This window comes from Suillus clintonianus, assembly GCF_016758775.1.
Source record: "Suillus clintonianus strain FC179 chromosome Unknown DEU56scaffold_54, whole genome shotgun sequence".
Taxonomy (NCBI): Eukaryota; Fungi; Basidiomycota; class Agaricomycetes; order Boletales; family Suillaceae; genus Suillus; species Suillus clintonianus.
The window spans coordinates 59,030-74,361 of NW_024539278.1; the positions used below are offsets into that span (position 1 = coordinate 59,030).

The 15,332-nt window shown below is 48.8% G+C and overlaps 4 protein-coding genes across 4 annotated transcripts; all 4 read right to left on the bottom strand.

Moving 5' to 3' along the window:
• Window positions 1–1,719: 1,719 nt before the first annotated feature.
• DEU56DRAFT_953592 (uncharacterized protein) lies at window positions 1,720–4,095 on the bottom strand (the record flags this gene model as incomplete). Its single annotated transcript, XM_041359191.1, has 4 exons — window positions 1,720–2,599; window positions 2,652–2,745; window positions 2,766–3,843; window positions 3,904–4,095. 4 exons carry the CDS (start codon window positions 4,093–4,095, stop codon window positions 1,720–1,722), a joined length of 2,244 nt encoding a protein of 747 aa, XP_041206636.1.
• Window positions 4,096–7,509: 3,414 nt separating this feature from the next.
• DEU56DRAFT_953598 (uncharacterized protein) lies at window positions 7,510–8,442 on the bottom strand (the record flags this gene model as incomplete). The annotated part of the gene is made up of 2 exons (XM_041359192.1): window positions 7,510–7,734; window positions 7,786–8,442. Coding segments are annotated over 2 exons (882 nt in total), but the record flags the coding sequence as incomplete, so codon positions are not given.
• A 64-nt stretch (window positions 8,443–8,506) lies between these two features.
• Window positions 8,507–9,085, bottom strand: DEU56DRAFT_813579 (uncharacterized protein; the record flags this gene model as incomplete). The annotated part of the gene is made up of 4 exons (XM_041353676.1): window positions 8,507–8,536; window positions 8,588–8,816; window positions 8,867–8,991; window positions 9,052–9,085. Coding segments are annotated over 3 exons (252 nt in total), but the record flags the coding sequence as incomplete, so codon positions are not given.
• A 2,172-nt stretch (window positions 9,086–11,257) lies between these two features.
• Window positions 11,258–11,994, bottom strand: DEU56DRAFT_711745 (uncharacterized protein; the record flags this gene model as incomplete). The annotated part of the gene is made up of 4 exons (XM_041347513.1): window positions 11,258–11,326; window positions 11,378–11,569; window positions 11,619–11,757; window positions 11,804–11,994. Coding segments are annotated over 4 exons (591 nt in total), but the record flags the coding sequence as incomplete, so codon positions are not given.
• Between the last annotated feature and the right edge of the window lie 3,338 nt (window positions 11,995–15,332).

Here is a 15,332-nt window from a genome sequence, read left to right on the forward strand (position 1 = left end):
AATGCAACACAAGTCCGAGTGCCCCCGCAGCATCGAGCGAGCGCCGCTCAATGCGTGGATTTCCCAACACGTTTGAGTCATCACGAGGGATTGGAGTCTCGTACCAGCGTTGGGCAAAACCCGTAGTAAGGAGCGAGGCAAAGGTAGTTACGTCGATACCCATGGTGGTGATAAAGGCTCGATCGTTCTGGCTATTATATAAAATCTGCCAAGGGGTGTTGATGCGAGGATTGGGAAGAAGTTGGGCTCGGCATAGGTACAAACGATGGGGGTTCCGGGTGTCAATGCGGTCTTGTCGTGATACCTCGATCCCACCAATGAGGGCTGCAGCTAGGACTTGAGCCCCTTCGTCATCATCAAAAAGGTCTGCCTCATCTTCGTTGAGAAGCAGGTACTGGATTGCAAGATTGTCCATCGAGGACTGGACTAAATTCTATTGACTGAGCCTATGGGGGATTGTTGTTGCGTAGATTAAATTTTCGTCGTGATTGCAAATGTATTTCAGGCTCCGAAATATTCTATTCTGGAATATTTTGCCTATGGAAAGTCATCCAATAAACTGTATTTTTTTCAAACAAAAAACACCGAGTGTAAGTCACCTGTAAGCTTAAGGAGGCTTTTCACCTCTCGAACGGGCACTGTCAAATGATCTGAGCTGCGAGCGAGGCGAGCACAGCCTCTGCTGGTTTGATCTGATCGCAAGTACGGTGGGTCTAGAAGTTGATACCATAGCTGACGTGAGAGTCCGTATTTCCAGGTGTATGAGCTAAGCACGGACGATAATCGATAGGCCATAGCCCCGAAGCGAGCCCCTCTAAGTAAGAAGCTTCTCAGACATCAGTGAATTCACGAGTCCATGATATGGTAGTCACGAGACCTATAGACCGATAGAATATTTTTTTTGCCAAATATATCTATGTATCCCGCAAGAAAGTTGCGTTGTTCCTAAATGACTATTGATTCCTGCAAATCTACACTTAGAAGAGGCATTAATGACAAGATTAAAGTAATGCAACATCATAGCAGACAAGCTACAGTAGTCCAGTGCCCTCATCCTTTAAGCCCATCCTCATTTTTTCTTATTTATTTTTTAATTCCATAACTATATAATGCTTTGCAATGGGAAACGGTGTTCGCAATGACCGGCACATATTCAGACCACGTGACTACGAAACAAAGTTGAGGTATGGCGAAATCACAACAGAGCGGGTGTAGCAGTCCAGCGGCCTCAATTTACAGGCATATTTTCATTTTATATGATTTTATTTTTTAATTCCATAGCTATATAATACTTTGCAATGGGAAACGGTGTTCGCAATGACCGGCACATATTCAGACCACGTGACTTAGAGGCAAAGTTGAGGTATGATGACATCACAGCGCATCAGTGAACCGGTGAGTCCTTGATATGGCAGGCATGGCTATTGTAATCAAGCATAATCTTATTACTGCACTGTAATAGAACAGCCCTCCGTCCTGGACCCGTTATCTATTTGTACCAAGACCCAGCGACTTTTGACTTTTACGCCTTAAGGCTACACCTTTCGAGCGGTGCACTATAGTAAGACCAAACGCACTGCGGGAAACGTGAAAGCAACATGAAATGTCATGAACATTATCAAAAAGCACAATAGCGAAGATTATACGATAGAAAACTAAAAGCAGACGGTCATGAAAGCAAAATAAAGCAAAACTCAAAGCGAACAGAAAACAAATCAATCAAGGGGAAAGCGTAAACAGCCATGTCTCCGTCCGGCTAAGTTTTAGCGGCTTCAGGTGCTTGTTCATAGAACCAGCACGGGGAGCAACATTCTCGTCGTGCTCTTTCACTGTCCTTGATTTCTTCTTTCCAAGAACAAGCGGTCGTGTACCTGCGAACCCGTTACCGGCGACATCACCAGCACTATTCGAATTACGATCTTTAAGGAGGGAAAGAGTGCGAAGGGAATTCGAGCTCGACTTCACTGCAGGCTCAGTGACGTCCTTGCGCTGCTTGCTAGACTTGGGAATAAGTGGTTTCACCACCCGGGAGGACCACTGCGTGAGCGTGCGTCGTGAGATGTCATCAGTGCTAGTTTGTTCGGTGGGCGGTCGGGCTTCTGGTTCTGTTGGTGCTTGTGAATGTTCTTCGGATGATCTGATATAGACAATGCTTGAACGTTTCAGAGTCGGTTGAGAGCGAGGCATAACAGTGGCTTGGTATTTTCGTGTGAATTGATATTCTTTTTCGTTCGGCGTACTTTGGCAAGTAGGATCAAATTCGGCCATAGGGTCGAAGAGGGTGACTGTGGACGCAGCGGATGGCGGAGGAAGTACAAGGGTAGCGACGGAAGTACGTGCACTGTCCATGCCGTGAGGAATGTCGACACGAAGACCAAGATTGCGAGTAGATATCGAGCGGCCGAGGGAGACGCCATTCTGAGCAGGCTCTTTGTCATCATTCACAGGGGGATGTGCAAGAAGGTTGGGAACTGATTCGTCCCCCCAGACCGTGTTGCGCCTTCCATCATTTACAGAGGCACACCCACCAGTCCTCGTGGCAAGTGCACGACTTATCTCGGATTTCAAAGAGTTGGTTGTATCCTTGCCAAGACCGAGACTGCGCAACCAATGTCAGAAGATATGAGCGTGGGGGTCAGGAGCAAGCTTACCTTGGAAGACTCAAGTGATGTCTCTTGTGCGTAGACGCCTTCTCAGGCCTGACCTTGCCATTGGTGGATGTCGAATCCTGCGCAGTCCTTTCCACTCTCCTCTGGCAAGCACACCAAAGTCGCCATTATCCTTCTGGATTCGAGAGGTTGGCAGGCAGTTCTTCTTCGTCACAGTGCTGCTGATTTGGGGGTCGAATTCAAACTCGAAATCCTTGATCTTCATATCACTTTTAACCTTCCAACCGGGTACAAGAAGCGGCAGAACACCAGCCGTGAGCACATCGATCTCGTTAATATCGACATTGACGAGGGCGCCGAAACTAAAACCAGATGAATATGACTTCCTGTGGATGAGAGTACGCGTCGATTGTTGCTTAGCAAGACGAACATTAGGAGGTGTGGGAGGAAGTGGTTGAGACGGAGGTGGGCTGGGACTGGAGTCTGTGCTGATCGCCTGACCGATGATCGAGGAAACGGAGCGGGAGCGGAGGTGCGAAGAACTAGCAAGGACCGAATTCCTCTTCTCAACAACAACGCCAGTGGTTACAGTGAGCAAGTCACCCTCTTGCTTCTCCGGTGATGCAGGGACAACCACCGTAGTTGCTAGAGCAGAATAATGCCTCTGAGCAATCATAATTCTCGAGGCGAATTCATCGCCTGAAATCCTCGATTGAACCGACATCTTTCTCATTCTCCCGAATTCAGCAGACTGGGGGGTGTTGGGGAAGACAGAACTATTGAATGAGTCGGGCTCAGTCTGCATGGGTAGAGGGGGCGTCATCTCTCCATCTTCCTTCTCCTCGTTAGGAGGAAGTACAGCTAGGCGCGGGACGGGGGTCATGAGACCAAGTGCCCGGCTAATCTTGCTTTTCCCTTCTACGGCGTCCCCTTGTGAGATCCAGACATCTCCAGAGCGTCTCCCTTCAACAACAGTGACTGACCCAGACCGCTTGTACTCGCGGTTGAAGTCGGCGAGAGTGACAACCGGAGAGGGTGCGCGCATGCAGACCGAGGGAGGTTCCCATGAACCTCGAAGAGACCAGTCGGGATGGGGATCGGTGAGCGCATAATGATGTTCATGGATGGCAAGGAGAGGCGAAGACAGCGTGACAGAGAGGGCAAGAAGAAATGGTGTGGCGGAAGATACGAAGCCATTTCCAATGAAAGACAGAATATATGGCAGGGAGAACACCTGGTGACCAGCTGTTAAAGCCAATTATAACATCGGACCAGGAAGACTTAACAAAGGTACCCAAATTGTCAACATCCAGCAGGCGTATCGGAAAGGGTCAGGATCAGAGCTTAGGGCGTCAGCGGGTGATGATGATTCACGGTAAGATGAAGGCAAGGGTGGGACTGGCGGAATCAATACATCGCCAGTCATAGGCGTGGGCGGATCAAACCAGTAGGACGATTTAGGCGCAAGGGAGGCTTTGGATGCCATGGCAGAGTTGACGCGCAAGGAACCAGAATGGGGATGACTAACAGTTTTACGGCGCAACACCGTATGATTATGTAAACGAAACATAAGCCAGACATACGCACGAAAAAGGAAATAATCAAGCTGTAGATTTCGTCTCTCATCGACCATCGCATACAAATCAGAAACTAGCCGTCGAAAAACACATACCTTTACCATGGCACCTCAGGATGAGGTAAGTGAAAGATCCTGATGGTCCGATCGTGCGAACTGAGAGTTTGATCAGCAATATTGCAGTCTACAGAAGGCGCGCAAGATAGTGGCGGAGGAGAGGCAGAGGGAAGAGAAGAGGGAGAGGGAAGAGAAGAGGGAAAGGGAAAGGGAGAGGGGGATGGGGAGGAGTGGCAACGGGAATAGGTTCTCGCTGTTGAGGTGGTGGCGTGGGTTGAAGGTAAGCGATAAATCTGCCAGTGAGTCTATTGATATTGACTTACTTTGACAATTATAAGCAAAAAATAATTACACGCCGATCTCAGTGACTGTCTCGTTTGCATGTACGCCCTCGCAATATTGTATCACCACGTATATCAGAATGGGATATCGAATAAATTGATTGGACATTTCGTAACAACTATTCATGATCTCACCTCGACGATGCTGTCACGCTGTGGTGAAGAGAAGTAGGACGTTACACCTTGCTTGCTTCCGCGAATGATGAACTCGTAAAAATCGAGGGCAGTGGATACGTTGTAGGCATCGCTGAAATCAGCAAGAGAAATTATCTCCGTCGACTTGCATTTCAAGTTTGGAGAGATTACAGCTGCGCGTATCTATAATGGGCAGCTTAGTTGCACCTCCTACAGTTGAAGTGATGATGACATACTGAAGTAACCCGGACATGAGTCACCGCAACCTCCATAGTAACTGGCATGCGCATTTCGTGGGCTTGCCGCATGGTGACGTTTGATTAGCCGGTGCTAGCTTCCTCCTCCAAAGAAGCTGGCCAGACGACGTGAGAAAGAAGCTTCTATACAATATACGTTTGTTGACTTGGATATCGAAGTGCTGAAAGACTTTCAGTTGGGACATACTGCAAGAGTTTGATAACTGATGAGCAGGCCCTTACCCCATTCGAGAGCATGGTTCCTAGATAAAAATGACCGTGAGCTCATCAACAGAAAGCAGAATTGTCCCCACCTGACGAAATATTATACATTCGTCTAAACCGCAGCGAACTTCACTCCATGAAGGTGTATCGGATGTATCAGACACGTAAGCGTCGAAGGAATGAGAAAAACGTACGGGTCCACCTGGACCAGTCGTTGACAATGTCAGCTCTACCACTTTGTTGGCCTCGAGAGTGATGACGCTCCCGTTTGGGAGCAGGTGAGCAGGGTCTGCACCAGTAAGAAATTAGAGTAGAACAGGAACGGTGAAAAAGAAACTGCGCCAAGGTTCTGGATGGCATCAAAACGCTTCACAATGACTTTTTTCGTGCCACACGAACAGCAGACAACGCAAGGTTAGATGTCTGCATCACAAGTGTCATTGAGAGCCGCAGCATCAGAAAACAATTGATACATACCACAATCATTGGCAACATTTCTGGCGTAATGCCGACTGCGACAGCGATCGCGAACATGACCGCGCCCTTCCAGTCTTTACTAACAGCACCCTGAACAATAAACACGATTGGAGCCATAACCTGTTGAGAGAAGTCAGATTCATAAATACACCAAAATCCGATAAAATATCGACTCACGCCCATGAACGCCATCAAGACATAACTGACTTTCTTGATGCCAATCTGAGTAGCATTCTCTGGTCGTCGTTTAGAGAGCTCGCTGGCGATAGAAGCCATGTAGGTGTCCTTGCCAGTTGAGACGACAAGCGCGTGTCCGTTCCCCGTGACAACAGATGTGCCCGCGAGGCAAACATTATCATTGTGCAGTAAATGAAGTGGTTCTCCAGGACGGGGGCCAACAAGGCGCACATTTTTCTCGATGGGCATCATTTCCCCTGTAAGCGAGGCCTGTGTGATTGTAACAGCCTCGGCCAAAATGAGAACGCAATCACCAGGGAAGACATCACCGCCTATTATGAAACGCAGAGTTAACAATGATGAGATAGAGAAATACGATAACCTACTGGTGACAGCTATGATGTCACCTGGAACCACGGCCCGTTGATCGATTTCGAGCTCTTCCGAACCGGAGCTTCGGTAACGAAGAACGCGGGTGTTCGTCGTGACTAACTTGAACAAATTGACTGCTTGAATCATGGACTTCAGTTCTTGCCAATACCTGGGGCAACATCAGGCTATTTCTAACAGAGACAGGGTCTACAAACCTTAAGCCGGTCGAAGCGATTACCATTGCAATCATGACGACGAACGTAGGAATCTGTTGGGTGGCAGCACTGACGACCGCGAGGATGGTCAAAAGGATGTTGAACGGATTGACAATGGCCCCCCAAAGCATCTGCAATGCAGCGAGAGGACGTTCCGCTACCGGTGTGTTAGGTCCATGGGTTTTGAGCATCAGTGAAGCCTGCTCGTCAGAAAGGCCGCTGGGGCTCCATCCGGGTTCCAATCTGAAGGGGGGAAAGTGAAGAGATAAAACAAATGACATGCTGCTGAAATGTTGGACATACACGAATATAGCCGATACCAGGACCTGCGCGAAACGACTGAGCGTAGCGCAGATGATCTGTTCCTGCTCCTCCCTTGCGACCGGTTGTGGCGGAATGGGCGACTTCTTACTGTCGATGTTTGGAGTAGCTATGTCAGGTCCATGCCTTTCCAGATTTCCAAGGGAGGAGCGAGGGGACAAGAGCTTTGCAATGGTGCTTATTGAGGGCATAACGGAGGCTTTATCGTAGACAGTATGATGAGCACACTGGACGAGTCAGATGGTGTAACGGGCACGGAGCTGGATCTACTGACGGGGGGTTGGTATGAGACACCTTTCACGAGAAATTGTACGCCGGGGATGGAAACCTCGAGGTTGAGGTTGATATCTACCTTCCCATACCCTGGAGTGCTGCGCAACTGGAAGTCAGATGGCTCCTTGAACGACGGCATCGACATATCAGAGGTTATAGACGACGCAATAGATGTCCGCGCTGGTAACGAGAGTCTACGTTCCGGCTTGTGCGAACATGACGAACTGGAAATCCTATGGGATTCTAGCAAGGGCTGTTCCTCAACTGGAGAATCCACTAGATCCCCGTGGAGGAACCGATGAAGCTCCGCAAGAGACGCCCTGTCATCCTATCGAATTGTGAGTGTCGTACATAATTCCCCGTCTGTCTACTCACTCGTTCAATGATGTCCGTCAGAGACGCGATAGAATGCTGATGGTTCATGTACACAGAAGATTGTACGAGCGTATCCAGATAGCCAGACGTCTGGGGCTCTGGAGAGCTGGGCTTGAACGGCAGGAGGAATGTAGTTGAATCCGAAGTTCCCGGGCGATGATGTGCTTTCTTCCCTTTCATGTACGCAGATTGGTTTGGATTACGCTGAGAGAAACCAGGACCATTGACGGGTATGTAAGCTGGGGTCATAGGGGACGCTACAGGGGATGTCGGTTGAGAGCGAGCCATCGTTGCAGGAGCTTGGCAAGTATGATACAAGGTTTGCGGAGGGGGGATACCGAAAAGCTGTACAATGATGAGCATTTTCTCATAACGGGCAGTAAGAATTTAAAAAACCTTTTCTATCTTCTGAGCACGCCTGACATTCAAAGCCTTCTCCTCGTCATAGAGCTCTGTCTTGACACGCTCGAACGATGGGGCAGATGAACCGCTCCTTCGTCTGTAAAGCCACATGTCGCTGCCGTCCACAGGCATCGATGACATCGATGATGGAGGTAAAGACGGACCCGCTATATGACCAATAACTAAGTCCGTGGGGACGCGAGAGCCAAGGAAACGGTGGAGTTTGGCCAGCTTGTCACGCTTTCTTCTTCCCTCGGCTTCGGCTTGTTCCTCGGGTGTCAAGGTCTCCACTACAGATGGCGCCGACGATGAATGATGGAAGATTCGGCGACTATATCCCGTGCTCGGCATTTCTATACTGATCACGTCCGAAGCATCATGTGATATATCTTCGTCTGAAAGATCAATGAAAGAAGTTGGAGAACCATTGTGCTGCGGATCCCGATGGCGGTGCGGGCCGCGATGATCGTGAGTGGCTGGTGGCTCCTGTGAATCATCAAGGTAGAATGTAAAGCTACTTGGGGTGTAGGGAGCAGAATATCTGCGACCATTGTGCATTGATGGATAGTCTACGACTTGCCATGACGATGACAGTTCCGATTTGAAACCGGGAGTCTTGACAGCGATAGATACAGACATTGCATGACGATGATGCTCTTCCTGCGCGGTAACACCACCGAATGCAGCTGCGACAGCGCTTGCAGCATATGTAAATGTATCTACGAGGTATTATTGAATGGCGAGGCTGCAAAGAGATTCAACAACTACGAAGGGTGCTGAAAAGAGGCACGCTCACGAAGCTGTCATTATGCCGAATCCAAAGATGGCGGCGCCGACAAATGGGCATCATAAAGTGGATCTCGGCCTGGGCAGACCAACCGTGCCAACTGGCGTAGGTCAGATTGGGAGCAACGAAGATGCAAGCGCTGGTCTCACAATAGTCCCACTGGGACGAACAACGAGCCAAATATGAGAGCAGGTATGCGCATCTTTGGTTTGCCCTTTCCTCCGTTTTGTGTAGCAAGCTAGTGCGTTTCAGTTGATGTGCTCGATGTATAAAGCAGTCTTGACGTACGTACATGTATGCCTTATCGCAAATTTTGGCACCGAATATGGTGGCAGATAGGAGTCCGACGCCGATTCCGATGTATGGCAAACCTCCAATTCCGATGCTGAAATGGTACACGGTCGAAAAGAGATCTGGGCACAAATGTTTGATATTCGTTGTGATCACAAGTGACTGGGCGAATGTGATCTTACCGGGGAAAATAGTAAACATCAAATAGTAGATACCTGATATAGAATTCGGTGCACGTTCAGTTAACTTGATTTCGTGTGCCACTACTGACCGTAAATCCTAAATAGAAGACATCAGTTACACGCACGATACTACATAGAATCAACTTACAGAGCCATGTATAAACTGAGGATGAAGCATATCAAGTAAGCCTATTTGTTCACGTGGTTTGCAGGATGTCCTACGGCTACCATATCGAGATCAGTAGCCATTTTGCCATAGCGAAGTCGGATGACTGGAGCATAAGATTCTCTCATGAGAAGAATGCCAAGTACTGCGGAAACGCCAGAGATCGCGACAACGACATAGATAACATATTGTAATTGTATGCCGACTGACTCTGCGAGCCGAGTGTGAGCCTCGTGGTTAGGGTGGCGGACCGAGGAACGTACCTATCAAGGGTCCGATAAAGTCTAGTGCCATAGCCGAAGCACGGTCGCGTTCAGAGAAGAGGTCGCTGACGACGCCTCCGCCAATTGCTACGGGTGTACTCCCCACGAAATCAGCCAGGAACAACATGAGGTTTCTCCATTGTATGAATTTAACTTGTGCGAATGTCAGCTCTATGAACGTAAATAGCTTGGAGGACGACAATACCTCAATAGCCATGAGCTGCTCATGCTTGCTTAAATGAGAGTCGTCAAAGGCTGCTGCTGCGGCAAAAGGATTCTGCACGATGAATTTTGAGAGGGCACTCCATCTATACAAGCACGCCTCCCAAACAGCGATGTTTATGGGCGAGGAGTTCACAACCAAACGCAAGAGCTTGCATAATACGGCGACAAGTGCATCAGCATAGGTGGCGACATCAATTTCATCAAATGAGTCCCAGAATGGCTTCTGCCCAGGTGACTTCTGCAAGGTCGACTGCAGAGAGTTATTATGGGGGAAATGGATACCAAAATGTCACCATTACCTTGATTTCTTAGGAGATGTCCGCCGTGATATGTCTGAGGGACATTTCGATATCCGAAATCCAGCCACTTCACGGTCGCAAGGTGATGAGGCAACTTGGGAGATCCTGCTTTGGAGGGATAATGCGAGTCCTGTCTGACTGGCAAGGACAGACTGTCGTCGCAAAGTGCCCACCAGGACCAGGAATGACCAAATCCCTGTAGTGTCAAATGGAAACTGCTTGGGCTAGATGGATCAGCGCAGGTATGCGAATGCAAAGACGACGTTAAAGACACAGAGAGGTGAATGAAGCCAGAGCGAAAGCCCTATAGGAGTCGTGAAGTCTCTGAAAAAATAATCAGCGGGGGACAGGTAATCATACGGACAACCTAGCCTGTGAACTTGGTTAATGCAACTAGTGCAGGAGAGCGGATATCTTCCCATGTCCCTTGAAGTCATTGACGAAAGTGGTGTCACGTGCACCAGACCAGCCATTTCTAAGTCAAGGAAGGGATACCAAAAGCTATACATACCTCGGGAAAATTAACGTCGAACCCGAAGCACTTGAAGGAAGTGCTCATCGTGCAACAACTTGAGCAAGCTACTCAAGCTAAGTTTGTGAGACTGTGCCGATCCGGTTTCAGGCAATGTAAAACTTCCATGAGGTGAAAGAACAAACTGCGGCAGGGGAAAGCGCCGGAGACAGGAGTATAGGAAACGTCCGTAGATCTGACTAGCTGTAGTCAGGACTTTGCCGGCCACAAGAAATATACAAGCTCCTGCCAGGCAGTTTGTCTTGCCCACTCGGAGTCCCAGATCCGATGACGCGTTATTCAGATTATGAAATAGATAAACCTGTGTGATACAATGTTCAGGTGAAAATCGACTAGCGTGTAATACACAGGAATCACCTGTAGTAGGACAGATAGTGTCAAAGATATGCTGAGTAAATTGTCTCGTATATCAAAGAGCGACATAGCCTTGCCACCGCCGCAAGTAGTTGCAGTATGTATTTCAATGTGGTGTGATGGGGCAAGGGCGAACCCCGTGAGGGCGTCATGAACTACACCCTCCCACAGATATCTTGGCCTTCGCACCATCGCTGAGTTCTGCACGTCGACTTGTTCCGAAGACTTTCCTAAGAAACGAAGATCAATCGAGGACAACTATTGAGTGTAAAAAATGAGACCTCGTCCACCAAGCCAGGAGTCGCTTAACGTTTCGCTTCGCCGTTCGACCAGGCGGCCTTTCGAAGAAGTCTACGATGTTTTGCCAAAATAGTATGTAGTCAAAGTCGCCGTCAACCGAGCGCCATGAGGTCACAGAAGACAGAGCAAACCGCAACTTGTTACACATTATCACTCCACAAGGAACTTAGAAATTATCGCTACTTACCTGACATGATACATAAGCGATCGAGCGTGGTGTGACTGTGTGCATCTTGATGATTTGCGCCACGTGTGTCTTGACTTTCTTTCCAGGGTGGTCCTGCTTAGCGCGTCGGTTGGCTTCAATCACATTGGCGGCGTCGCCATCACCGGCAACCTCCCTTGCGGAGGAGGGTGACGTGAATATAGCTTTGAAGGCCTGCTAAAAATGAGAACTTTGTCGAGCTGCTCGGGAATGACTGACTGACCTGAAGTAAAAGAGTGCTCTTGAAGAGACCCTTCTCCAGATCGTCCAGATCTGCCGCGTATTTTTCATACGTGAATGCTGGCCAGGACATTTCCGTCACGATATAACCGTCTGCGCGATCTCTAATTCCTGCTCTGACACTGGCGGATAGTTAGTGTCGCGCGAGATCTTAAGCACGATACTTACGTTGGGCTATTCCAATCTAGCTCAGTCGGGCAGAGTAGTTTACCGCACGCGTCATTGATGAATCCACGGTAATATTTATCCTCGGAATTGACCGGAGGGTCGGGCTTCAATTCACGATTGATCCAATCAGCGACGAGGCTCTTGAGCTTCGAGGTGTCATCCGCTCGAGCAGCATCGGCCCCCTGCCTGAGCTAAAGGACAACGATTCAGCAGAAGGGAGATGATTTGTACTAGTCAATAATACCTTTTTGATCATGAGCCTGCAGTCCTCATTCTCCATGTCTGAAGCCTTCGAGTGAAGCCACGGGAGGGCGCGGTTAAGTGCGATGTAACCGGTTTGCAAACGGTCCTGACTATTATGACGAACCATCAATCAGCGATCACGAGGCACAAGCGAAAAAGAGACGATCCTCCGGTGTGTCCGTCTACCCTCGCTCACTCTTTCCATGAAATCTTCAGATTCCAAGGAAAAAGATTGCCCTTGGTCGTTCGGGCTGTAGGCGCTCGAAGCCGACCAACTTGGCTGAGTTGGCGCTTGACTGGTACTCGGGTGAAAAGAAATCGGGTCGGGGGCAGTTGGGAAAAGAGCTCCCCGGGGCGCACTCTGGGCTGCGAAGTTGGAATTGCCGTCACTCAAATACTGGCTGCAAGCTTGTTGAAACGGGGTAACTGTAGAAGACGAATCTCGTGGGTTACTAGATACTTAGTCGTAATGGGGTATCTGGCTCATACCACTTGTTATTGATATGATCCTGTCGTGGATAGCTGGGCCACCTATATACTTCAATAGTATTCTTTCGAAGCTGCTTGCACTTACCTCAAGGCCGGTCCCTGAACAATCCGACTGGTAAACATCACCATCACCATCGGCGTCATCCCCACGATGCTGGATAATCTGGATTATATTTTCGCCCAGATTTGAAGCAACGTATTCGTGCAGCATTTGCAGATCTTCTCTTTGTTTTGAGCAATGGAATAAGTACATTCCTGAGCCATCTCTTGCCTTCGAACGGCTACTGTAACGAGGATCACAGATCAGAGCCCTGGATATGTAAGTCAAAAGTCCATCAGGCGCAACGAAGAACTTACTGTCCCCAACCATAGATGGGATGAGCTTTAGGATCGAATACGACGGTCAGTGCGCAAATGTGGTGATCAAGCACCGCACAAAATCTGTGACAATAAACACAGAAATTTTCACACGCCATCCACAGGATTGAGTCAAACGCTTAGATTTACTAATATCATGATGACGGCCAGAAAGATGTGTTTCATGGGTCATGTGCATATATGTAGTTCCTTTTAGCGGGAATCTGAACGAAGAGTGACCAGTCAACAGATGGTGTACTTGCCAAAACTTATAAAATTTTAGAAAGAAAGGAGGTCGTCAAACTCATCAGCGTCACCTCCTCCATCTTCATTTTCCAGCTCCTCGTCGCTAAACGCATCCTCCTGTTCATCATCAAATTCTGCTACACCCTCACCATCATTGACCCCCTCATGGTCTACAACATCCATGGGGTCAGCTGGTGCCCCCGGGCTGAGACAATCTCTAGTAATCCTCCGAATCATTACTGGATGCCCAACGCCGAACGGGGTATATCGCAAAAACATGTCGCGATCAACAAATCTGACCCAAATGTCAAGGGTAAATTCATCATAGTAGGAAGTAATATCCATACTCACATCCCCACGTAATGTTCCTCCCAATCATCAAGCTCCCCCCCGGGACGTGCTAATGTTTTCCCGTAGCGAAGCGAACTTGTTCCACGTTTCGAGGCAAAGGCGGGAATCAGGTGAGCTCCTCGAATCACCTGCGACGGATCGAGAAACCCGAATGCGTCCGCATCCGATTCCTCCACAAACGCAACTTTCGGAAGACGAGCTTTGTTCAAGCCGGATTGATGGTTCTGCAGCGGTGCTAACCACCTGACCCAGAGAACGTCGAGGTGCTGCTTGACAGGTTGACTTGCATCTGCGAGCCATGTTTCTAGATGGTATATACCCAGTACGCGGGCATACCAGTATGGGTGACTAGGCGTAGTCTCCCCCGACAGCACCATGACATCAGCATGCGTTCTAGGGTTGACGGTATCGTATTCGCGCCTGAGGTCATACGTGGTATAATATACCTGCATCGTTTGTAGTGAGTAGATTGTGTAGTTTGGGACGATAACCGTGTTGCGTTCTTCATCTGTGAACGTGTGATCACAATAGGTCATGTCTAGCTTCCGCAGCCGGAAAAGGACGTGATCCTTGAGCTTTGGTATGAAATTCTGACGCAAAATATGAGAAACGTGTAAGGAGTGTGCACGTTTCGATGTTAACTCTACCTTGACCGCTGGATCACCATTGTTTTCTCGAATGAATGCGAAGATATTGACAGGATTGCTCCGATTAGTTGCGATTTGGCGATGCTGTCCAGAGGATGTCGAGGGGGAGGCATCAACGGGCGATTGGCTATCAGCGGAGGATATACCTCCTGCTTCTGCCACACGTCGAAGGACACGGCGCCTGCGCTCGTGCTTAGCTAATTGTGCTGGGGTATCTAATTTGCTGGTTAGCGGATAAAATGCCTTAAGAGCTCTGTGTGCAAGCTCCCCCTGCCCGAATTCAACTTCACGCCGACAGTAAATGCATCAGGTACTTACCATCTGAGTTGTGAATGAATCAGTGGTCCCGAAGAACCTAATGGTACTCACATAATCACCCATTGCGTGAAACTTGTAGGTGCCGAGATTGAACTTCTTTACCCTGGGTTGGCTTGATTCTGGAGAGGTGGTATTGGATTCAGAGCGTTGAGCGATCCTGCGTTGTCGAGCCGTTTTCTCTTTCGGTAATTCTGTAGTGGTGAAGGCGGCACAGGTGTCACGCTGAAATTTCCGTAACATCTGGGAGAGCTTCTTGAATGTCTCTTCAAGAAAGGCCAAGGTAGATTCAGTCTGAATCCTGAGCTTGGCGAGTGCATGCCATTGTGCAAATCGATACAGTAGAGACTGCACGACTGCATCGTGCTCGGCGGGGAAGAGCCCTTCGAAAACCGCAATAGAACACTGATGATGGAGAGCATGTCAGCGAGCGGAATAAGAAATGAATGATAAAAAAACCTGTAAGATATCCTCGAAGTCGCGCGCGGCTAATCGTTTCATCTCAGAGGTATTATTCGCAAATTTTCGGATTACACCATTCCCAAATGTGGGGACCTGGCGAAATCTACGGCGATATCGACAGTCGATGTCTCGTTAGTAAATATCAGTACTCTGTACGAACTCCACATACCTGCCATCGAGGATTGCAACCAGCTCATGACCCCCCGGAAGCGCATAAAGTAGTCGGATAAGGTGCGTGAACAGCGCCTTCCAGGTACCCAATTCGCATTCATGCATGAAGTCGACGACAAGCATGCGGAATGGGTCGAGGCCGAACGATCCGAGCTTGTTGAAGAATTGATTCTGCGAGTAAGCGATCTCAGCTGATTGTAAATTATGCGGAACTGTTCATGCTTACCATAGTGGGTACCCAGGAACCC